This window comes from Anser anser, assembly GCF_964211835.1.
Source record: "Anser anser genome assembly, chromosome: 4".
NCBI lineage: Eukaryota > Metazoa > Chordata > Aves > Anseriformes > Anatidae > Anser > Anser anser.
In genome coordinates this window covers 70319054-70345073 of record NC_139724.1, presented here as the reverse complement: position 1 = coordinate 70345073, position 26020 = coordinate 70319054, and the positions used below count along the sequence as shown (strand labels likewise).

The window sequence follows — 26020 nt, the reverse complement described above, 5'->3', positions numbered from 1 at the left end:
GAATTGGCACTGGCTTGAAATACCTCAAAATACCTAAGAGAAGTACAGAAGAACAGTTGCTACGGAAGTCATGTAGGCAAGTACTCTTTCTGGTACCATGTTTAGTAAACATAAAGCATGTTAAAAGCATCAGCCTGTTAAGATACGCTGAGAAGCATGCCACGATTTCCAATTGCAAATATTTGCAACACTGGGGTCCCTATCAAATGATAATTTGGAAACTTGCCTACCTAAATTCTCTCCACAACCATGACTGTTACAATACTGTTTTGCTTCAAATTCCTAGCTGTTCTGCAGTATCTCAATGCAAATACACTTGAATTACTCCTAAGTATAAACCACTATCTGGCAAAACACTGAATAAATCTAGATGGAAGGATCTATGTAAATGCTTATACAAATGCAAAGTTAAGCCTTTAAATAATGTGCACTTCACAGTAATTAAATTGAAGTACTAGAAGCAAAAATAACAGTTCAAAGCAGGAAAAAAAATCCTTAGTCTCATCAGGGCATAGTAGAACTTTTATGCATAATGCTGTTGATTTTTCTATTTTAAGTATACCATTAAGTGCTTATTGGTGATATTACTGAATCAAAAATTTACAGAACCTAACAATCAAAGACTAACTTCCAGCCAATTAACACCTTCAGTCTAAAGAGTAGATAGCCAAAAAAAAAAATTCCCAATCCATCTACCTGTTTAAAGCCCTGCAAGTTAACTGATATCAAATACAGCCTAAAATCTAATATTACCTATATAGCCTGATTTATTACACCTACTTGTTTTAGTTGTCAACTCAACGCTTTTAATCAATAGCTAATTAATAAAAGATAAAGATTTGGATGGTTTTGAATCGATTAACTTCCAGGATGGCTGTGTAGCAGAGAAACTAAGAAAGGAAGGTCAAAGGCCTCATTACTCCACTTCACCAGCTCCTTCAACACAGGAGCCAATACTGGAACCTTACGAAAACACTCAAAGTATTTTCTTCTTTGCTTAAAGCTGAATTTTGGCAGAGACAAAATACGTAGAGGAAGAGGGAAAAAACACCCTATTTCTTTAGGGCGCAAGTTGACATTTCATCATGAGCTACAAAACAAGACAGTTCTCAAGCAAACTTGTTAAAGCCTGTAATCAGTGGATCCTGTAGAAGCAAATACTTCACTGCAGAAGCAGTGGGGAAGCATTTAACCTTCTTTTTACTCTGACATTTATTTTCTAGGATACTGAAATGACATCAAAGTTCATCTCCATGGCATAAACGAGAAAGTTATGGCTGTAAAAAGCACACCCACACATAAGGAAAGCAGGGCCTGAAGCTTCCTTTTAGTCATTGCAGGAGCTTGGAACTCCCCCTAGCAAGAGTGGAGTGATACGTCATCAATTTCCATAGAAATTAACCCCGAATTTAAATTCTTAGTAGTTCTCTCAAAAGAAAATGAAATGTTCCAAATATGAATCATGGCAGTGGCATGTTCCCAGAGTCTGCAGACAGAAATTTAAATGCTTCAGCTACTAGTCATGGTCACTAATCACTTGAGATTTTCTGCAGATGAAAAAGGACAGAAACCGTTGACTGCAAAGAAGCTTCAAAGTACACGGACTTTGCAAGCAGATACTGGCACAACTTGCCAACAGCAATACCATTATCTGAAGTACCCCACTTGCTGCCATCAACTTATTACCCCACCCTTTAAAAACTTTAGTCTCTGCACTCACAAGCAGGAAAAACTCAAGCTAACTAACAAGCCTTGAAAAGTTCAGCTCTGAAATCCCTAGGCTTGTGTCTTTTTCTGTGCAAAGGGCAAGAGCCCGTCTTTGCTTAAAACTCTCAGCCATTCCTACTCATCCTCAAGAAGAGAGATGACACTTTTACTTTCAGAAAAACACCTGGCAGCAGCAGATGGTCGTTGTCTCAATTCAGCAGCCCCACAATTACAGAAATCAGAAGTGTGAGTGGACTGAGATGAATCCTATCCTGAGAAGATTTATGAATGTATTTTTTGTCTCTCCAGAGAATACCTTACCTACAACTTCGTGAAAGGAAATGCTATCAAACCTAAAGGCAGTCAACTTATGAGGGAGGTATTTGACATTCAGTCAATGTTCCAGCAAGTGTGATAATAGAAAATACTTGTACCAAACATAATACTCATATTTTAGCAAATCCCTAAAGTCTTGTCAGCATCTCAAAGGATTTCAGCAGTATAGAAACTGTGTTTTAAAAAAAAAAAATGATGATAGGATTAAATATGACAAAAAAGAGCAAGTTTTACATTTCCTCCTCTGAATTTTAATCAGGTACTTAGGAAAGAACTTCCATTTCTCTTCACATTTTATACCCAGTGTTCACAAAAGCAAGCCAAGAACTGTGTGTTAACACCACATACATAGTCTTTTGGATGTCAGAATTAACTCATTAACAAAGAGATAAGATAAGAACACGAAGAGAATGAGCAGAAGTGTATTCCTTCCAGAATTAAGGAGAGAGTAAAAGTACCAGCTAGAACACCACAGCTAAAAACAGTGAAGCTTCAGCACTCTGAAGTATTACTTGCCAAAAAGAAACCTATCCTGAAGAAAATATTACATCCTGCTCTTTCAAATCCAACAGAACAGGTAGTTGATGATATGTAAACCGAAGGAAAGAGAAATGCCAACCACTTCAACCACTTTTTTTTTTTTTTTTACCTTTTGAAAGAAAGTTGAAAAATCTTTTGTAACATTTCCTTTGGCTGCTTTATTTTTTAAGGCCATCTCCTCAATTGTGTCTTGAAGGAATTTAGCCAATTCAAGCTTTACTCTCAGTTGTTTCTTCAATCTCTCCTCCTGTTAAAAAAAGTTTGGTTTTAAATGTTCCTTCCAAAAATACATGCAACTAAATACCACTTTTTCTGCCCTCAGACAAGTTATCTGCAGTGCTTCTAAACTTCTGCTGTTAACACACACATCACAAGAGAACATGCATTCATACCAAAAAACACCAAAACACACTGAAATTCAGGTTGAACAGCTAAAGCTCCATAAAGCACAAGGTGCAATGCCAACAGAGTGAAGTGTAACATGAGTAGCCTCACCCACTACTACTAACATGAACCCACCCACCTAGGAACAAAAAAACAGAAAGTAACCAACTTTGGTTTGGCTAACTCCCAACTCTTTTATCCAGGTCAAGTTCTATTTTACACCTCATCCAAAATAAAAGGTGAATCTATTGCAGAATTAGAAATTAATAGTTACTCAGATGCAATATACAATTCCCCATGATTGATTTTATCTGTGGCCGACTGAGAGGTCACTACCTACAAACCTCATGTAATTATTCTGTGCTCTGATACGGAGAATTTGTCAGGTTCTAAGAGAAAGGGGAGAACGGTCTGTTTGCTTTTACAAAGCGCTAAACAAGAAAACTTATATGAAGTTTAGACCAAACACTGTGTAAGAAGCTATTTTAAATATTTAGCATAGATACAAAAAACCCTGCATCAAAAATAAAGACTACGAAAACTGACAAATGTAATGCAAAGTAGGAAAAAAAAACATTTTGCAGCTTTCATTTCTGCTCTGTAACAATCATAGAAAACAGATAACAAAAAACAAACAAACAAAAAACAAAAATAAGAGAAGCTAACAGCCTTGACAGCTAAGCACCTGCATGTACAAAACAGAAAGCCAGGGTGGCGCTGGTTCATTCCTAGATGTTGACAGCAAAATCATCAGAACAGCATCAAAAATATACCCCAATACTGAAGAAAAAATATTTAGTAGTCCAAACAGTAAGTCATCTTCAGTAATAATCTAAAATCAGTGTTGGATATGACTGAAACATAGTTTAGGTCACACACTAGGATGTGAAAAAAAATATTCAGAAACATAGTTAGGACTATACTAGGATCATCTGGAGCGAACATCGTAACAATCCCTTCACAGCCTCAAATGTATATAGGAGCAGCTAAACTTGACATAACTTCTGAGCATTATTTTCTATTTTTATTTCACAAAATAAGAACCTTTTTCCTGTTTTTATTTAACAAAACTATCTTCTCTTCCATATAGACGACAAAACAGGAAACTGAAATGCTATTCTGTAATTACTGCAACACTGTTTACTTTAATACCCTGACTGTGGAACCCTATTTAAATGTGTAGCTACCAATAACCCTCATGTAGATTTTTCCATTCTGTATCTCTTAATACCTCGTAAGAAGTTTTACTTTCACTTAAAAAAATATTTATTTAGTAATAGCATACTATGATTTTACATAGCAACATAAAGCCTTACAAATCATTAGAACAGCTTAATAACAGTAAATTGCCAAATATTCTTCCTGAAACTGTTACAGAATAAAATAATCTGTAGATCAAAATATGATCTGAACTAGAATGATACAGGTATTTTCCTACCCAGTAAAAATTTTAAAAAGCTTTTACAGCTTTTGTTGGTTACAAAACTGTATTAGCTAAAAGAAAGCACTTAATTAACTTTTAATTAAGAATTAAATCACGGATTTTGTTAATAGGATTCCCCAGACACGCACAGCAGGCATAAAGTATGTTCAGGTAACATTTAATAGACAAGTTTAAGTTCTTCCAAACGTCTTACTGGATTACAAATTCACTTACTCACCTTTTTAGACTTTGTCTCAAATGTAGAGGGAAGCATATTAGGGAACAACTTAAGAGCTACTGGAAGTAAAAATTCCATAAATGGGACAACGAGAAAAACTAGAAAAGGAACCAAGCGGAAGAGGTCAGCACATATTCGAAGAAACTGGAAGAAATAAAAAAAAGTGTATCGATAAGCAAAATGTTATATATTTATTTCAAAAATGCTTTGTATTACCATCAAAATTACCACTTATACACACATTTGCTAGAAAGGAAATTTAAAATAACATAGATATAAAGAATGTGAAATCAGGTTTTAGTATCTTTTTCTGTAAAGTTGCTATATACTGCAGAGTGCCAGAGTTTCTCCAGTTTTCAATGCTATAGAAAGTATTTCAAAAGCCTCACTGTGTCTCAATAGGATTATTGAACAAGTATCTCATTTAAACCTCTTAAAAGCACCTGAAAACAGGAGGTGGTCATTTGTTGCTGTTAAAGCTGCTTAACTTCTTTTATTCATCTTTATTTGTGCTCCACCACTTCTTACATGCATGAGCTACTATGGACTAAGTAATCAAGAATAAAATGAAAGATCCCTCCCCCCGGCCTTATAACAATTGTAATGTACATTTAAATCCAGGGTAATGAGCCCAGCTCGGTAGATTTTTTTTTTTTTTTTTTTTAAGTTACGGCTTTTCTAGAGCAGTAATCCCCTGAAGCAGGCAGATGCATTAGTTACTAAATCTTGAACTGCATGAAATAAATATTGTCCTTTTGATTTCTGTACACCCACAGGCACACGGACTAGGCCGTACAGTCTGTAATCATATTTTCAGAACTCTGAAGCTTAATAACTTGGTTTATATTGGGGGAGTGCAGATCCTGCCTGACTCTGTCTCATTTTATAAAGCAAATAAGCAGTTATTGGGAATAATGTCAGCTCCTAAATCAGAGACTGAAGGCCAGACGTACACTACTGCCACAGCACTGTCAGTCAACATCATGACTTAATAAATAGTTATGATTGGCAAAAACCAGCAACATAAATGCTATTGCACAAGTAAATACATGCTTCTCCCCGCCTTCCCCTCCCCAGAACTCACACCAATCCAGGGGAACAGCAGCAACAAACAGCCTGTACAGGCTGCGTGCTGCTGTAGAACCACTTTGTAGAGTACAAAACCAATAAAACTTTAGTCACCATTTTCTTGGCATAAAACCACCCAAAGATCTTATATATGGTTTGAGGAAAGCACACGCTTCTCAGATCCAAAGTTAAGACATTTTTTGCTGTATAAAACAAATTCAGCTTCCCAGAAAGGAAGCTTTAGTCTATTGTTTATGGATTCAAAGATGCTTCCATTCATTCCAACAATAGAAGATAAATGAATACCAGGGAGTTCAAAAGGATGTAAGAAAGTTCAGAAGAAAATTTTAAGTCATACAAACAAGTATATTTTCCCTAGAAAAAAGTTCAAATAATTGTACAGAATACAATACAGTGTTCCTATTTCTATCCAGCATCTATTTTTAGATACTGAAAGTATTTGTATGAGGTGAAATCCAAACATACAGAAGCAGTTTTACAGCTGGATTAAGCTAACGTAACACTAACCCGAGATAATACATTAAGTCATAAATGTGCACCAGCAGTCCCAACGTGAAGGCACACCACTGATCCAGCTAAAACTAACCCCTAAATACATATGCAGACATGCAGAAAAGGATTAGCACAAACCAAAAGGAGGTGGGGCGGGGCGAAGCACTTGCATTTAAGCACCATGCAGGACTGGCGACTTGTGCAGCAGCACAGTCCTGGATCAGCTTCCATAAATCATGAAACTGCATCAAAGTGAAAGAAAACCATCTCTGCACATAACCTAATGCAATGGTGCATGATTACACACACGTTGTTTGGCGGTACAGCATGAAGGACTTGTGACTGCTCTATCTGCTGCTGCAGCTCACATACTACACGCTCCCCTTTTTTCTCTGCACAGGACAGAAGGGTCTGTTAAGGTTGATACGCTTACCACAAGCTCTGTAGTATCTGCCATCTAGCCTAAATGTCCTGAGCTATCCTGCTGCAGAAAGTAGTTCTTAAACAGCCATTGCTTTATTTCGCATGCTTTCCTTCTTCCTGACTTATCTCCTAAGCGTACAGAAGTGTTCCTGTTGAATCCGAGCCCCACCAGCAACTGCACACGGAGAATTTTGTGACTGATTTTTGGTTTACGTGAGCAACAGTTCCCTTGCATTAGCCACGCTGCAATTGCTTGTTAATGTGGTTAGATTACTTGGCTATCTTTCCATTATTGCCTCCAAAGAGGAAGGAAAGGGCAGGCAGAAATAACTCATTTGTCAGTTTGAGTGAAGATAAGATTTTTCTGAACTGTCAGTTCATACATGGTTTAATACATTTAAAGCAGTATGTCCTTCAAATATATACATATAAATATATACATACATATTTAGGAATATATATAATTAAGAAGTCCAGGAGCAACATTTCTTTGTTTTAAAGACTTCTTTCAATTTAAGGCTAAATTAAAAAAAAAAAAAAAAGAACTGTGTTAAAGAAAAGTAAAGGTTTAAAATAAGCATGTGCAAAGGTTTTGTTCAGCTGTAGGCTGTTTTGCTCTTTGCCGACCCTGGGTTCAAAGCCTACCACAACTCCATTCCAGAAACAGGACATCTTCTACCTCCACATAAAGAAAGTACACAACCTAGATTGAGAAAAATCACATTACTGTAGCTCTTAAAGCTATTTTTCCTACAACTTCCGCACTGGATTGCGCACAGACAATCACTGTAAAAGGAGATGCTACATCAACGTGAACACCAACTATACCTGCACAAGAAACTCCTATTTTACTTAAAATAGGAGAATTTATTTGGAAGTGCTCATCTGCAAAAAAAATAAAGTTCAGGAAGTCCAAATGCCAGACCACTAGGGAGCTATGAGAAAGACAACTCTGTGGTCGCTAACCAGCAGTACTAAACAGCAGTCAGGTGAACAAACCCCTTTATCGACCAAATAACACACGCCTGTCCGAAGATAATGTATGAATACTACAGGCACATGCTTTCTAGTACTCAGTTCTGATCTTTCAGCACAAGTATTTCCGTGGTATTTGTATTTTTCTGTTGTTTGTATAATTTCACACAAGTATGGCTCAGCAAATACCAAAGAGGCAGGAAAACCAATGGTTCCAGTCCTGCCTTGCGGAAGATTGTTGGTTCCATTTTAAACCGTGAATTAACTCGTCTCACTTGGTTTTCCCAATATTCCAAAGCTCTGAACAAGGCGGCACAAACCAGAACTGCCACTTCCTCAAGTCCTGCTGTCCTCGTTTCCCCCCCTCTCCTCAGCTGCTCTTTCTTCCTACTACATAATCTCCTCTCTTATGTCAGCACAGACTTTTAAATTTATTGCTGAGCAATACTTCGGCTGGATCAGCTGCCAAATACACTCTTGTACTGGCATAAAGAATAAAGCAAAAATAAGTAGTGAAGATGCTGAGACCAAATACCATCAACCACTGCTGCTGTAGTAGGAGATATAATCTGTAATGAAAACTGCTACATGTGCATTTCTGTCATTTGTCTAATCCTGCAAATATAGGAAAAGAAACATTTCTGCATACTTCACTGAACTGTGATATTTTCAAATTGTCCATGAAAATGGTCAATTGTTAATTATTTCTTTGTAAAATTACGTATATAGTGAGGAAATATTTGTCAAATTCATCAAATCAAAAGTTTTTAGTGACCATGCAGGGAGTTACTAAGAGGAGGAGGAGGAGGAAGGAGGAAAATCCACACAACAATTTTAATTCTAGGAGCAACACCCAACAAAAAGAATGAATTCAGTTTAAATAAATTGAGTGATCAGTAAGGTCACTAAAACAAAATTGGTTTTTACTCATTACCTGTCTCCGTTCTCGACGCGACAGCGTATTTCCATGAAGTATTCTCCAGAGCATCCTCGCAGCTATTTTTGTGTCAATCCACAGTAACCGAAAGCCATGGTAATAATGCTTCAGCTCATCCACAATCCTCTGTCCAATAGATTTTTTCACGACTTCCACTTCCGTTGGACTATATATAGGTCCTCCTTCTTCCAGCTTCTTGTTTTTGTCCTTTAAGGACTTCAGTGACTTTTCAACTATGGAGTCATCTTGAAGGGAACGCGAAGAATGCCACCATCTAACTGGAAGATACTGGGGACCTAAAACACCTACGGCTGCTAGGGGCATCCATGAGCCAGAAGAGCTCATAAGAGTAAAGTATGTTCGTTCAGATCCTCTAGTCCAACAACAGTAGTGGTCTTTTTTGGAGTATGCATAAACAGGAGAGACACTAGTGCAATATTTAAAGTGTACAGTCCTTCAAAAGAAAAAAAAAGCATTCAAGAATTAACAACAGATGCTGCATCAGTTGAGAAACATCTACATTTTAGGAAAGCCAAGAAAACCTATGAATCCCAAAATCAGGATGTCTAAATAGTTAGCTTTACTTCATGACAAAAAAGCAGGTCAGCAAAAAAAACTGCAGTGAATTTTCCCTTAAACTACTTTGAAAAGGTAGCTTATTTTACTCAAATTAAATAAAAAGCAGCAACCGTAAGTGCCTTCCATTTGAAAATAAATCTGTGAAACCGTAAGTAACAGAAAACCCCTTCTATTACTTCTCCTGTTTGAAGGAAACACTGGAGAAACCACAGGCTGTAGACGAGGGACAGGTGCTGAGTTACGGGGAGAGAATTAGCATCAGAGAAATCCAACTTCATTAGAGTTCCTCTTTTACTATCTCCATGCATCTTGTTTCCCCTTTTCAGCAGAAACTTTATAAACCAAGTTCCATCATGGTACCGAGGTGATGCATACTGGAGCAACAGTCTTCTACCCTACTAAGAATTTTGTTCTTTTTCTTTTATTAAATGTAAACGGAAGACATTATTCAAAAACCTCAAACATTTACACGCACATTAGAACTACTCAGTATATGTAAGGAGGCTTATACTTCACACTTTTTCAGAAAGATATGACAAATTTAAAACAGCAGATACAATACCCTACCTTGTATATATAAAATACACATACAGCATCCTATATTGCATCTACCTACTGTTGCGGTAGGTGTCCAATATTACAAGATAAAGCATCAAAAAATTCAAATAAGCCTTGTGATCCAGGTAAGGAACAAAGAACGAACTCTGTCAACATCCAACTCCGTAACTGTCTCAAGAACACGTAGCAGCTGGATTCTTTTTCAGAAGAGGTCATCACTTCCTAGGAGAGCCTCAACCAAGGCTGTACCATACAGCACACTGCCTTGGTTTAACCGAGATACAACTCAAATGACTACATTCCTAACTACTAAACTACACGTTTTAAGCTAGATTTGATTGAATGTTTCCTCTGTGGAACCCCCCAGAGGAAGTACACAAGAAGCCCACGATATCCCATTATGCCACTTGGAATCAGTCGAGAACAAATGATTAATATTCCATTGCTTTCATATCATAAGGGAAACAAAAATGGTCGAAGTGGGTGAAAAAGGGAAGATCTCACTTTCCTTCTCCCACACACAACCAGGCAGATGAAGAGTAGTAAATACTCAGACTTCTTCTCATCTGTCTATAACATAAACTGAAACTGATATTTTGCACATTTTTGTCTACAAGAGTGAAAGCTGCATTCTATTATAGTATACTAACTGACAATTTGGTACAGCTCTGAGTTTAGGAAAAAAATTCATATTTACTCACATTTTGTTTGTCAACCTCAGGGATGTACAGCTTAGACATGCCCGATCTCCCAAGTTACCTAGAAAAACACCAGTTATTAGCATTCATTCTGAAATTCACAGTCATTTATCCATAGAGTGAATTGTACACAAACATGATTGTAAAAGACTGGTCTTACTAAGAGATAGCTACCAACGAAAACACAATAAAAAAGGTACTTAGCAGCAACTGGACTTACTTATTGTAAGCACATTCACACTTCGGATGATTGTGCACAATCACAAACATCCAAGCAAGGGAGGTTTTATGCTTTGACGATAGCAATGTGATGTACTAAAGCCTAAGTACCTCATCGTATTTCAGCAGAAGCCAAAGCATATGTCACAGTCTCCTCCTTTCTCTCAATCTGTAATCCCCTGACTCATAGGATGAAATGGAAAAACAGGTGGGAAGCAACTCTGTAATGTGGCTGGCATCCCCAGAAGTGTTCAAGCAAACTGTCCATACATACAGTCAAACTCTGTGGAACATGAGTTACTGCCTGAACTTGTTAAATTGCCTTAACAAGTCTCTGAGTCCTTTGGACAAGCAACTGCAACTCATAAAAACCTCACTGAAAGCAGAAGTCATTTCTGAATGGTTCCACACCACCACAATACCAGATGATCTGGATGGATTATCACCTACTAATTCTGGACAAGGCCAAGAGATGGCAGGGTATGAGGGTGGTTTTGAAGGTTATTGGTCAACTTTTCCATCATCAAAGCTAAGGTATAACCTATAACAGAACCTGAGGTAGAGAGTGTGGTATATGAGGAAATGCACCGCTAAAGCTGGTTGGCAGAAGCCTTCCCCAACAACACAGCCTAATTATTACAGGAAAAGAGATACCTTCAAAATCAGGTAGGGCAATCAAGAGGCACAGAAGGAAGAAGAAAAAAGATAAAGATAAACTGACTTACCAAAGAAATATCCCAGTAATTTGGGATTATCACGTCCCATGCTCAGTGGGCTTTGACGTCATTACCACAAAAGCTGTGGCATGATCAAATCAAAGGAAAAGGATTCACCCTTCTCAAGTTATATCAAAGTAACAAAAACAGGTACTCACTATCACTGCAAGTAAAAGCCAGGGGAAAGCCAGTCCCTTCTGGCTCATAAATCAAGCCCTGAGAGAATGAGAAGGCATTCTGATCAGTGGCTGAATTTCTTGACCTGAGAATCAATGCATCTCAGAAGGATGCCCCTGACTCTAAGGAACAGCTGAGCAAATCAAGAGTACTCAAAATCTTGACAGATGAGCCCCAGCACTGTAATCTATTTCCTTACCTCAGTGCCAGGAAGCACACAAAGCCTAAATTAGCCAACAATTGCACCCACAACAACAAAAAAAAAAAGCCAAAAATGAGTCCTGCTGGTAGAGGACATTACCCTTACAGACAGGTGCACCTAGAGCAACGGGGGATGACACGGAAAAAATCAAAGCTGACTTGGAGTTTCTTAAACAGAGCTCACTAACAGCACAATCCTTTCACTTCATTTATCTTTATTTTTCTTCCAGCTAGGATTCACTAATTCTAAAGAAGGGGACAAAGAACAAAACTCCATAGTTACCACAAGAAAGAAAACATGCTGACTCAAACAATTCTTGTCACATTGCCATTCGGAGTGTGAATGGGCACGCAGAAAACATGGATGTCACTGGAACAAGCTACAGGATAACTTCATTTCAACCTTGCTAGTCCTGTCAACAAGAGCTCTTTTTGGCCGAGTCTATGTTCTTCTAGCCATGTACCTAAGAGTGACCCGTCCCTGAATGAAAATATACACTTGGTTCAGAAAAGAGCGATGTCCATACTCCTTGCTTCTAGGTTAAGACAGACAGACAAATGTGTCTGAACAAGGTGAACATAGCTCACCGTACTCAACACTTTACTTAAGAAGCCTGTGTTAGAATAACTTGCTTTGGAAGTAAGAAAAGTGACAGCGGCAGACAAGCTACACATAAACATATTCCTTGTGGAAAAGAGGTCATCAGAAAGTTTAGTTTTAAATTTCAGGGGAACATCAAAAGCGAGGTTTTAAATGTAGAATATCTGTGCGCTGTTAGTGCTGAGAGTTTTTAAAAAGAAAAGGCTAACTTGAAGCAAGTCCCTACAAACTACACGCCTGCAGTGCTTAACAGCTTGATCTTTACTAGAACATCATTTAGGATTCTTAGAAGCACTTAGCTTTAACTTAATCTTAGATTACTTACACGTTAAGATGAGCTAAGTAAAGCAAGCCACTATACAAAAAATGATATAAAATGATGTGTTAATAACTGACTAATACTCCAATTAAAAAGCTCTGGCTATACCACGAGCAGAGTACGTTACAACACACAAGTGATTTGGCTGTACCACAGTATTTCAGCAGATGAAAGTTTTCATCTGGGATGAGATTTGTAACATGCAACAACGGAGGGATTATTATCATTTCTTCTTACTCTATGCCACCAGAGGAATCAAAGCTCCCACCTAATTTGAAGGTGCATGGATGTGTTGCTTCCCTGTTTTTAACAAAACTGGATGGGCAAGAAATCGCAGCTGTTTGCTCAGGCCACTGTACAAGTTCAGCCTAAATAAACGTCTTTATAACTGTGGTAAAAAACAAAGCAAGAGGAAAAAAAAAACACAACAACAACTAGAAGAAACTATCACACTTCAGTGCTGGCTGTAACCAAGAAGCTGGCTTGTTATCAAAGCGAGCAAGCACCCGTGTGGCCACTCAGGTTGCCAGACCGTGGATGTGCAGACACCCTGCTCTGACAGCCGGGGCTGTGTCGGGGGCACAGCGCTGGTGCTGAGCTCCCAGCCCCACAGCTGAACCCCACTGTGCCAGAGCGGGGACGTAAAAAAGCACCACGGGGCTGACGGCCTGTCCCAAGCCATCAGCTGTTTCGTGTCATTAAACCCCACTGCTCGAAGATATTTAAACTGACAAATTAATTGGATTACTGATGAACTATCTCGATTAGTGATGGACGCTGCTATCACGCACTGGGTTTCCTTTTTATTTCCCAAATCTTGCGAAGCCACTTGGAAGAAGCCAAGCTGACATTTTCCTCACAACAAAGCCCCAGGAAAGGAGCTGAGGTACTTCCCTAAGGGATACAGAGGAGCGAGAAACACAAGCAGGCTGCGTTGGGAACAAAGTAAGAAAATCGGGGACGAAGCAACCGGGGCGGCACCCCCTCCTCTCCCTCAGCCACCCCTGGGGCCGCCACCCCCGGGGACCCCCCGGGCGTCGCCGTCCCCTCCCTGCCTCCTTCCTCCCCATCTCCCCCCGCCCCTGCCTCCCTCCCCCCCTCCCTCCTCAGCCCCGCCGGGCCGCGGGGAGCCTCACCCCTGGGGGCCCGGCAGCGCGGCAGGCGGCAGGCCGGCCGGCCGCAGGCTCGGAGCAGCACGGACGCCATCTTGGCGGCGGCGGCCTAGCGGCGGGCTGCCGGCCTGCTCATGGCCGCCCCGGGGCGGCTGCCGCCCGCCCCGTCCCCGGAGGAGCGGGGTACGCCGGGAAGTGTAGTCCTCGGCACGGTAAGGCGCTGGGGAGAGACGGGGGTTGTAGTCCTCGGGTAACGTCGAGAGAAGGGCGTCGGGGTGCATGCTGGGAGATGTAGTCCGCCCTCGGGCAGCCCGGCCGTGTAGCCGGCTCCATTCCCCGGCAGCCCGAGGGGGTTTTGATTCAAAGATCATAAATCCAATTTCTTTAAGTGATTTATTCTTTATTGACGGCGCCGGATGCACGGGGGATCTTTCCGCCTATCGTGCATCCCGAAGTGAAAAGCCGTCCCAAATTTATACATCACAGTGATTAATATTTTATTAACGCCTATACATATTCATTATCTAACCCCGCCTACTCTCGCTTCTCATGCTAATCAGTTTTTTGTGTCCTGCGCCCGCGCAGATCCTCTCAGTGGTCTTGGGCAGGGGTCGTCGAGCTGTGGTCGGTGGTCTCAGAGAGGAAGGCCATAAGTCTTCCTCACAGTGTACTTTTCACCCTTGGTCAGGATTCTGCTGAATTAGCTTTCTTCCTAACCGCAAGGACTGTTTTTTCTTCGAATCTTCTGCTCATTATTTTCTTATCTTGGATTCCAATGTCTTGTTCGAGATATATTGCCCGTATGTCCTATTTTGAGATACATTGTCCGTACATCTGCTTCCTGCCCTACACCTAATGTTCTGTTCTCCTTTAATAGTTTCATTCTTAACCCTTTCTTATCTGGAATCGCCTCAGCTTCCCTAATCAGTTTGGGGGTGCAGATTAGGGATCCCCGAACCGACCCCGGGACCTTGTGGCTCCAGAAGGCCGCGGTGCCCTGAGGGGACAGTGGCAGGTCACGGAGCGGCGACGTGACAGAGCCGGGGCCGCTGCGGGGCTCAGCCCCGGGGCTTTCTTTGCCCCTGCCCCGAGCTCACGGGGCCGGTAGCCGGCTGGTTTGGGGCCAAAACCCGGCTTTTAGGGTAGCGTCAAGTGCTGCCTGGCAGCATGTGTGTGTATCTCAGGACGTGAGGGAAAAAACACCTTTTTTATTTTTTTCCCTGGAGATTTACAAATGTGGTATTTTTTATTAAAATAGTACATAAAGCAGTCAAGTAGCCAACATCCTTCACTAATTAATAGTCATTAATAGTTGGGCTGTAGGTGGCATGTTACAGTGCAAATACCCACCTATTTCTGACCAGCATTAGCATCTGCTATCAAATATTCAAGTGCTCACTTACTACAGCATTAACCACTACCATTCGTTTTGCTGAGTTTTTAATCATACAGACACGGAAAACAACCAGGACTGAACCGCAGAAATTATAATTTCATCTGAGAATAATGAAATTGTAAAAATTAGGAATACATGGTTTGGGTGGTAATGGCTTCCTTGTTCTAAAAAAAAAAAAAAAATGGGGGAAAAGCTGCTGTGTTTTTCAACAAGATGGCTGACACCCACTGTCAACAAGATGGCTGCCTCAAGGACAGGTCTCCAAACAGACAAAGATAGCGCTTCTTTACACCGCTTAAATTTCACAAGTTACTTACAACGCTGGGCAGTTGTTCACCTACGCACCCACGTAAGCCCCAAAGAAAACAGGTGCCCTTTTACTTTATCTGTAAAGGGTGGCAGAATCTTCAGGTTTGACCGAAAACATGACTGACTGAAAACAGCGTCTTATACAGGAGAAAAAAGCAGATGTGTCTGAAGTCATCCTTCATGCTTGAGACTTGGAAAATGCAGGAAATTAATTATTATTTTAAGTTCTTTTATGTATTTAAAGAAAATCCTCAGGGTTTCTCCTAAGCATGGAAAATTTCAGATTAAGTTTATACTACTTATATTTTTCATTAAATAGAATATCTGAGGATGGAATATTCAATTGACCAAATACTCAAATGAATCAAGATACCCTTTTCTCACTATCTTTGGATTGGTTACAAAAATACTATTATCGTTTAGTGACTATTAAAATTTTAATTGGTAGTATTATTTATGTACTTATTATCAGAGCTGCTTTTAAAATGTTAGGCTCCCAAATGTATTGCAAGATTTTTAGACAGCTGTGTTTGCTTTACAAGTATTTAACTGTATACTGCATTTAAATAGTTAAAATAATTTAAAATGTGTAATATAATAATAGTGCTTTATGTTACTACAGCGATCTTAAAAAACAAAAAAAAATCCCAGTCTACACATTTCTCTCACTAGACTGGGTTTGTAGCCTTCTCTTGTTATTCTTTTTTCTTTCTGGTTGGCTGATAACTAAACCAAATGAAATGGGGCAACTAATGGCAGTTCCTTTAACAAAGCTGCTTAATTATGTAGAAACATTATATGAAGTCTATACAAGAAGAAGAATATGCTCTGAAGTCATTAAAGTATTGACAAGAGATTTCAGACAGCAAACAGATGATTACGGTGGGCTCAATACACTTATGCAGACAAGTAACGAGACTTTCAATAGTTTCATTAATTTCAATAGTATTCAGCGTGCCAGATGATGTACACACGAGCCTTTTCAGAACTGAATCAGTTATGCTTTTGTACAGCCTTTTGTTCCAGATTTGTTTATACCTGGAAGTTACATGGATTTCTTCCATGTATGAAAAGAAATGATAATACACTGAAAATTTCCTGAACAGATACAGTTTTGAAACACTAATTGATTTTGTGCACTTACCAAATATTGGGAAATAAAGCTTAAGAAAGAAATTAAGTATTAATAATTTACGAGTAGTTACACGAATTGTTCCCATATGACAAGACCTAATGATTGTGTGTTATATATGGGCCTTCCATGCAAGTCAGATTTTGCTTTTAAAAAAAAATAAAAATCTTTCAGTCCGTTCAGACCAACAGCCTAGGAGTTCACAAGGCAAACACTCATACCCAGAATAAGACATGATGCACATTGTTACTAGAGTTTTATGTTGAAAAACCTTAAGCTGCTACAGCCATTTTAGACCTGATTCTTAAAGCAACCATGTTGTTTGGGAAAATTGTCAGCCATCTTGTTGAAAACGATAGGTTTTGTAGCAGGAATAGGGTGAGAGACTAAATGGAAGAAATACAAACCTTTCTAGCTGGATTTAAGAAGGATCTGAGAATGATGCAAATCAATGCAGTATTTAACCAAAATTAAGGTTATTATTTCATATTAAACATCAACTTTTTCCCCACAAATGTTAAATATCAGCAAGAGCAAGGTGAGAGCTGTCTAAACAATTACAAAACAAACTGCAAATAACAGGAAACCATGGCGCCTGTTATAGTTTGTGGGACCACCAAAACATGTACTTTACTGATATTTGAGCATAAGCCAGTAATATGAAAAAAAGCAAGAATATTTTGTTTGTCTAAGGAGGTACGTGCATAAGATTTCTAAAAACACAGAATATGCCTGCATCCGTGCATTACTTTCATAGACTGGAAAATGGGGCAGATGAACTTACAATTCCCTTTAAAGAAATTTAGAGATCAGTTTGGAAACTGGCGGACAAATGTCTATAAGAACAAGGAGCAAAACTGTAAGGTAATTAGCTATATATGCAGTTTGCTCTTCCAGAAATCCTGTACTTCATAGCACAACAGATTCCCCATAGTAAACAGTTATATGAAATTCTAATTGCTATTGTCCCTTACTCCTTTCCTCTTCACCATCTATTAAGCTCTAGCGTGTGATATGCAGATGCATATGGGGAACAGGATTCCCCCGGGGCCTGCCAAAAATACCTACACAGTTGGAGGTGACATCTCTCCATGTTCACCACATTTGTCACCCCTTCCCTGAGGACATGTCCCAGGATGCACTTCCTGGATCCTGTGGATATTTTTGGAGGGTGGTTAGCAGGATTGTCACTCCCAGCTTCAGATACACAGTTAGTTGTCCTATAGCTCGTGAAAGTGGCTGTGTAGCAATACCAAATCTAAGACAGGACCACATTAATTTCACACACATGGCTTCGGTTCCCCATTGCACCCAAGTGACAAGCCAAACTGGCAGCAAGACACTGGGGACGTAAGACTTGGTGCATGAAGGGGAAGGAGGTGCAATATATGATGCTCTAGGCTGGAAATGGGAGGAGGTGGGAGCATAATTAGCATTTCATGAGACGAAAGACGGGTTTGCTATTTCTCTGATGCAGCACCATGTTTGTTTACACAGTGTGACTATAAGCTGTGTAGCAGTACAGGACCATATACACTATTTAAAAGTAGGATTAAGCTTTTAGTGTGCAGAACCTGTTTCTATGGCAATCGCCAGGTTGTCTCCTTGAATAGATTCAACAATATGGGATCAACCTCATCTTTATTCACCACTGTTCAGCATAAATCTGGGAAGAAAAAAAAAAAAAAAAGGCATTTCTGTGTGGGAAGTTACACTGAGTTACCACTTGCGGGAGAAAACCAACAGATTATTGGTAGTTCTTTAAAAATACTCCCATTCATAATCACAGACATTTTGGAGAGACTCCCAGGATACAAAGCCTGTTGCCCTGTGAATGTTAAAGCCCAAAGGTAAAAGTTCAAGTGGTAGCTGGATTATTACAGACTTGCTGTCTATGTATGTCCAGGTCACAAGTTCGCTCCTGTGTGTAATGTGCCAAAAACCAGCGGCAGTGGCTGCACATTAACAGCAGCACAGAAATAGACCAAGTTGGGTGCCTTTGTGAACAATGCGGTTAAAAGCGCCTCGGAGATTTCCATGACGGTAATAATGTGCTGTAAACGGTCACTCCAGATCCAAGGATAATTACCTGCTCAAATTCCAGTCAAAAAGCTGTATTATAGAAGATTTGACCCAAATTGGCCTGATATAATAACAAATTGGGTCATCGTTAATTAAATTTGACACGTGTAGACAGACAAGGAGAACATAACTGGGAGAACACAAACGGGGTATGATGGCTTTTCAAACTGAGGAAAAGGTAGCATTTGCAGTTCATAGCAAAAAAAAAGACATACAGATTCTAGTTTTAACCAGCAGATGGAGCTTACGTGAAACAAACAAGCGGAAAAGATGCATAATCATTGCACAAAGCGGTGTTTTGGGGCGCTGCAGTCTACAGGACTGGGGGAGGACATGGGGGGAAAAAGCTAGAAGGTTCTGGCCAAGGCAGGAGCAAGCAGAAGAGGGAAGGCAGACAGGGTTCAGGCTATAGGCATAGCAAAAAAGAAAGAATGTAACAATAATGAGTAAATTGATTTAGATCTCCAAAAATATGGAGAGAAAAAAAAAAAAAAAAGACAACAAAAGGAGTCTCCAGTGTTAAAAATGCACCTGTTAGTGCCAGCTGATATGAGAAAGTCTGGGATTTTGTGGCAATATTAACAATGCTGTATTTAAAATAACCTGTTAGGCCTCCCAAGTCATCAATTTGATTTTATGAATGACAGGCTTTAAAAATATGCATTTGGAGTTATTCTTTGCCTCCTTTTTTTTTTTTTTTTTCGAGTCTGCAGGGTTTGCAAGTTCCTGTCTGCAATTAGAAACACAGAAAGCTGACAATCTTGTGCCATCATCTGCCTCTCAGAGTTAGGTCTTTAAGAAAACACCAAATGTTGTGTTACTGTCAATAAAAGCCTGAAATCTGCTACCTCTGCTTTCATAAACCCATCAAGAAACAAGACAAGAAAAGCCTGCAGCCACGGAAGCCCTCCCCCAGCCCCATCTCGGATTTAGTAGACCTGATCCCGCACTCCTTACGGATCTTAAAACTCCTGGTGAAGTCAGACCGTATGAATGGAGTGCTGGAAGAATACGAGGGTCCTGCAAACCAGATACCTTCCAGCTTGTGTCCATTAAAGAAACAGCAGAAGGTCACCACACCTTTTTAGGAAAAGTTTTATCTCTGTATTCTGAAAGACAGGGAGAAAAATGGGCTACTTCCACAGGCAATTTTAGTGGCAATAACATAACTTTCTTTAGCGATTTGGCAATGCCGAGGCTGCTTGTGATAAGCACAAGTTTAGAGGGGGAGAGGATTACAGCCAGCACATGCACACAGCTGTATGACCGGGTAGCAGGCAAAATGCTATGTCCCGTTGTCCTCCTGGCATTGTCTGTCTCAAAGGAGGGAAGAACTAAGCATTTCTTTTAAAAGAATGAGTAAGAAAGATATTGAAGATGGAAAGGTTGATTTGCTGAAGCCTGATGATTAAAATTCCTGTGCAGAATTTAGCCCTCTTGGGCCTCAGCTATTGTTACCCCTTTCTTGCTGTTTTTGCTGATCGTATCAGTCCTGGCCCATATATTTTTTCCTAACAACCGGCCTGAACGACCCCACCAGAATATGTCTTTCTAACCTTTGAATCACTCTCTCTTGTTTACCTTCTCTGGTTTAAACTCGCTACCTTACATAATCCAGACCAAGGCTGTAACACAGATCTCACACTTTTTTATCCTGTTCTCCTTGACCTGACTAACACTCCCATCTTCTGTGCTGCCATACAATGACCTCCCCATTCCAGCATGCAAGCCCACAGCCCCTCCTTTATTCAAGTCAAAGAGCTGCTTTTCTCAAGAGGCCTCCCCACAGAGATAATGAAAAGCAGATTAAGAGATTTAAAAAAGGAGTTGGTTCCTTTGGAATGGTCAGTGCGCTTTCCCTTTCTACAACCGTCCTCTAATACTGTAAATTTTCTAAATCAGTGTTTGTCTGGATGTCTGTGCCTTGACCTCAGCAGGACCTAAGCTGTTGGGCCCCAATCCCACGCATGCATATGTATGCCATGTCCCTTTGCTGTTAGTGACATTAACAGACACAATGTGGTGAAGGAACATGCGCAGTTAGGTATTCATAGGATCAAATCGTGGCGCTTGCCAGATAATATCATAAAAGTGTTGGAAAGGGCTGAAAATACACTTTTTAAAAAAAATCTTTGTTCTTGTGATACAGAAAGAATGATAACTTCCAAGGCAAGTGAAGGCACAGCTCTACGGACAACACTCGGTTTGGACTGATGTGTGCAGGTATCTAAGAATCTTGAGGTGAAATACCTGGTAAAATGTGATGTGAAGCTACAGAAAAATAACAGAGAGCCATCGAGCACAAGTACATGCCAGCGGTGCTTTGCCAGTATCCTGCTTTTTTTCCTGTGTGGCTGAATTTCAGGCATCGGAAACAGAAGACGCTTTGTCTGGGTTTTCCCATGTAATCAGCAACCTCTCTCCTGTGTCCTAGGCCTCTATTCACTTTACTGCTATTATAGTGTCCCCTAGAGACACTTAGGAGGCATTCGCCCCCAAATGTCCTGTTACCTTAAAGCAGTTAGTTTTTTTCTCAGTAACGCCTTAGATGCTTTAATCCTGGTTATGTGGCTGCAGGAAGCATGGCTAGCAAGTTGTATCTGTGCATAAGAAAATACAAAGTTGACATAAAAGAGCGTCACTGTTGGATTTCAACAGTATCCAGGGGAAGTAAAGTCCCCGAATCGGGCACTCTCCTCTGAAAGCAACTTCAGGAGGGAGCTTTGTGTAAGAGCTGAAGGCGCAGCTGGGGGCTGCAAATATCTAGCAGTTCATCAGCTGTGCTGTACGGCGAGAGGGACTCGCTGGGCTAATCTGAGCAACAGGTAAAAGTAAGCCATCCAGGCTGCTTTTCAGTCAGGATGACAAGCCCCACGCTCATTCCAGCACGATACATATCTCTCGTTTTCCCTTTTTATCACTAATCCAACAGATGAAAGAGGAAATACACCCAACATATATCAACAAAAAGACTCCATTCCCCTTTGGCTCAGGCAACAGTGCTTTCTTGTCATGCTAAGGGAACAACCTCCTCCCCTTTCCGAGGCCTCTCCTCCCAAGGAACAGACATCTAACTCTCTCTGAGCTGGAAGCCTCTTTCAGTGTGCCAGCTGGGAATCAGGGCCCTGGGCTCAATCCCAGCACCTGTGCCTAGTTTTCTTACAGAGCCCGGCCAGCTGCTCTTCCAGGTCCATAAATGTCCTGTGCACCCTATTTCTTTTCCTTTCTGTCTGTTGTTTTGGATTAGAAATGTAAATGTGTTGCTTATATTTGGATTTTTTTTTTTTTGCAAATCTGCTACTTTAAAATTACCTGCACCTAGTTTGTGCTACGGGTCGTATCAGGGCGCTGACAAACGGAGCCATGCCATGTTTTTCACAATCCTCAGACCGAGATTGTTGAACTACTCCAGCAGTGCCCCGTGCTATTTCTGATGGAATTTGAAGGTGAGCAGGATGTAAGTGCAGGCCACTTGGGAAACTAGTCACAGGGCATTTGAGAGGAAGAAGTGTTTTTGATGGCTGGTGTTTGTCAGAGAACTTTTCTGGCACTAGGCATGGTAGCAGAGAGTGTTGTTGACCCTGAGGGTTCACAGGGATTAGATAATTGCTTTGGCTCTGACTTAGTTCACAGCACGTTAGACCAGTCATTTCTATCTGTGACACCGGCCTATCGACTGCAGACTTCCTGTGTTTCTTTCTTTCAGTGTGTGGAAATAATTATGCATCTTTTCTGAGTTTGCATTATGTACTTATTTATCCAACAGTTCTTATGGGGAGAGGCAAGGTTAGAGCTGAGAGAAGACTGTTGTCAGTGCTAATAGCTTAACTCTGAAAAGCCCTCATGTCATTCAAAAATCCTAGTATAAACAGGGACCAGACTGGGACTTGCATTCTGTGCCGCAACAGGAGGGAGATACACAGAGGTCTGGAAAATAATGAAGGTGGGAGGAAAGTGAACAGAAGATGGTTATTATCACGGCTCATAATACCATATTAATGCAGTCTATCAGGGAGCAGGGCTTAAAAAGAACAGAAGGAAATATATTTTCATATTAACTTCTTGCCACAGGATGCTCTGAAACCCCAAAGTATAAATAAATAGGTTCAGAAAGAAAATAGACAAATTCATGGGAGGTAGGCTCAATGATGTCTCTGACACATGCTCATCTGCTACAACATCTGGTTCAGGATGTCCCTAAACTACCGATTTTCAGAAGCAGGAATGATACAACCAGGGAAGGGCTACTTTTCCTATGCCCTGTTCCCAATTCTAAGCATCTGTTACTACTTTCCTTCTTGGTTTTCCTTGAGGAAAGGACACACCAGACCCCGCTTTTAAAAGCCTTTTACATTCTGCAAATAAAGAGAGGTGAGAATAAGAGACCATACATGATTACCCATGGGTAGCTAATGAAAACCGGAGGACCCGATGTATAAATTGCATCTAAGAAAGTGTCTGAGGTGGACAGAAGGGTCAACGTTGGTGGGTGACAAGCCAGTTGACTCCAGGCATGCATGGCTGGCCCCGTGGTGGAGGGCTGTGACAGCTCAGTTAGTCCCAGAGCATTGCTGCCATCCTTCACTCCAGGCGTTGCCATCACCAAGAGAACGAAGGGGTTAAGAGAGATGGGCATTTTTTGAACAAAAGTGCAATGAAAGCCAGGCCAGAAGGGGGGAAGGATTTCAGTCCAGTTGGTGACTTACAGAGAACTTTGCACCATGAAACTACCAGGGTAGGGAACTCGCATCTTCTTTGGCTTTCATACCACAGCGCTTCCTCCCTCCAGATCTTGACAAAGTCCAACTTCTGCCACGAGCTGTCTGGAAACAAACTACAGTACATCTCCCTCTAGTGGGTAGTGACCTATGAAAAAGCCATGACGACACATACGTTAGAAATTTGCCTCATATTTGCTTCCCATTACCTCCTTCCTTCAATTCCTTTCTCCTTCTTTGCCCCCATGATCTTTTTCTCAAATCCACTGTTTTTTTTGATACCCTCTAAACATCATGTCTGCTCTTCCTCCCTTCCTGTGCTATGCGAGGAGCTGGGCTGTTTGAGGGTTTTCTATTTGACTTTCATAGAAGTGGAAGTGAAAGTAAAGAAGCTGCCCAAGATTGAATTTTAAATGAAATATTCTAGAAATTGTCAGTGTTTGCACAGAGGCACGTATGTAGACCCCAGTACTCCAGAGACTTAGGAATCTGGGAAAAAGAAAACCCTAAGACCTGAGGTTTATCATTGATTTTTTTTATTCGAGTCAGTCAAAAGAAATATACAGTTGGGTTTTCTTATCCTTAAAATTGATTTATTTGGGTGGAAACTCTGCTGCATTCTGCTTAATAGGTTGTTTGCTTAGAATTTGTTGTTCCATTAGCAAAAATATTAACAGCAAAATACATAAGCCAGCTGTGTTATATCTAAAGTTAGCTCTCTAACAGCAACAGTTAACTACCAAAGAGTATTCCCAGAGCAGAGCTGACATTAATTGAGAAAGATAGTGCTCTCAAATATGTCGAGGCAAGATGCTATAGAAATTGATTTAACCAGAGCATGCCTTTTGTCTATGAAACTGCATTTCTCTCCTTTGCAGAGCATATAGGCTAAATACTCTTGCCGTTATTCCGTTGAGATTAATGAAAATATATTAGAAATGAATCTCAAAGGTGTTTCCTTTCTCTGACTACTCTTGAATTTTTGTCTGTTTAAGCACATTTCAAAAGGCAAGATGAACAAGCCAATATTCTCCAAATAGAAAATGACAGATCTGGCTGGGAGAGATTTTTGTGTCAGGCTTTGATAAGAATACATTACTCCAGTGGTAGCAGGCTTCCTATTAATCACTATCTGCTATCTTTCTGTTTAAAACTTTGAATTGTCTAAATAAACCAACAGGAGAGACATTTTGCTCCAATGCAAGTAATTTTCCCAGATTCCTTGGTGCACTGACCTTCTTCTCAATTTGGTGTGGTAGTGGTGTTCCTCAAAAGTTACTAATTAGAATCCCAAAAGAGTCTTTATTACGGCAAACACAAGAATCACTGAGTGACAATAAACTGGAATTTAACTGGAAAAAATTAACTTCACTGATCATTTCTTCTGAGCAATTTGTGCCCTTACTAATACCTATGCAATCCATATATTTACATTATTTTATGAAAGCATCATACAAAAATAATTTCACTATATAGCATAACAGGATTGTAAACAGTGTCACTTATGTCGATAAAATAATATTATAGTTTTTGCTCCCTTTATAACTGAGATGTCAACATAACTAATGCCATTTCACTGTTTAAAAAAAAAAAAAAAAAAGATGAATTCCAGTCCTTCTCCTGTATCGGTAACAACACATTTTCATTCAGCTGAGACATTTCATAAACCTGTTGAAGGTAAGAATTACAGATGCTGCTGAGAGAGGATGTGAAGGCAGAGAGAAGGTACTGCAGAGGAAATTCACAGATTTTGTCTCCAGAGCTTTATTTACATTGATATACAGGAAAGCAAGCAAGCAATGACTATCGGCTTTCAAGATGAGCTTGTGGTTCTGACAGTAAGAAAATGTTCCTTTGCTTCCAAATTGAGTACATTTGTTCTGGAATTTATTAACACATTGTAAACAAAGAAACTTACTGTGCCACATCCTGTTCTTTATTTAGGGTGGATGAGGGCTTCACTGGGCATTACGGAAACTAGAACAACTGTACCAGGCTAGACCAAAGGCGTGCGTGTCCCTTTATCCAATCTCTGATCATAGTCAGAAATGAGTGCTTAGGGAAGGAGTATGAGAAATGAGGCAAGCACAGAGTGTCGCTGCCATTAGCCTACTCCGCCTGCAGCAGTGACTGTTGTGTTTCATCGCTGCTGATAAACACAGAAGGTAGTCTAGTGGTCTGCGCACAGAGCTGGGAGCTATGAATGCGTGTTTCAGTCTTGCCTCTGTCACCAAGGTTACTTGTATATTGCTGTGTCCCAGCTCATGTGCACGTGTGCTTGTGGCAAACCCGTCTTCAAGCCTCCGCACTGCAGAGGCACACGCAACCCACGCTTATGTACCCACGCTCACATTCATCCTGTAGTTGGCCAGATCTGGTATTACCGTTTGGAGAGATTTGTGCCTCTCTAATGAGCTGCTTAACATCTGTCATTGTTTCCTGAAAAGCTGCATAATATCCCGGTGCACTTCTTATTGTGCCCCTTTCGCTCTCCCCCACCCGTTCTGGTTCGTCTATTTTTCATATGGTTATCACTACCAGTCTCTCTGGTCCTTGTGCTCTGTCTTAAGCTTGTCATCCCTCAGTTCTTATGCTCCGGAACGGCAGGCTCAGAGGAGTGTAAAAACTCTGCAAATGTTTTCCATGGGCTGCTTAGTCC

At 40.4% G+C, this 26020-nt stretch overlaps 1 protein-coding gene across 1 annotated transcript in view; it reads right to left on the bottom strand.

Annotated features, from left to right (window-relative positions):
- Positions 1 to 13937, bottom strand: part of LETM1 (leucine zipper and EF-hand containing transmembrane protein 1) — a 30419-nt gene extending 16482 nt beyond the window's left edge. The window contains exons 1-5 of the mRNA XM_083835231.1: positions 13749 to 13937; positions 10383 to 10440; positions 8542 to 8998; positions 4629 to 4772; positions 2693 to 2830 (exon numbers count right to left, since the gene is read on the bottom strand). Coding sequence (XP_083691357.1) covers positions 2693 to 2830; positions 4629 to 4772; positions 8542 to 8998; positions 10383 to 10440; positions 13749 to 13818 — 867 coding nt within the window. The 5' untranslated portion in view covers positions 13819 to 13937. The remainder of the gene's footprint in view (positions 1 to 2692; positions 2831 to 4628; positions 4773 to 8541; positions 8999 to 10382; positions 10441 to 13748) is intronic.
- Between the last annotated feature and the right edge of the window lie 12083 nt (positions 13938 to 26020).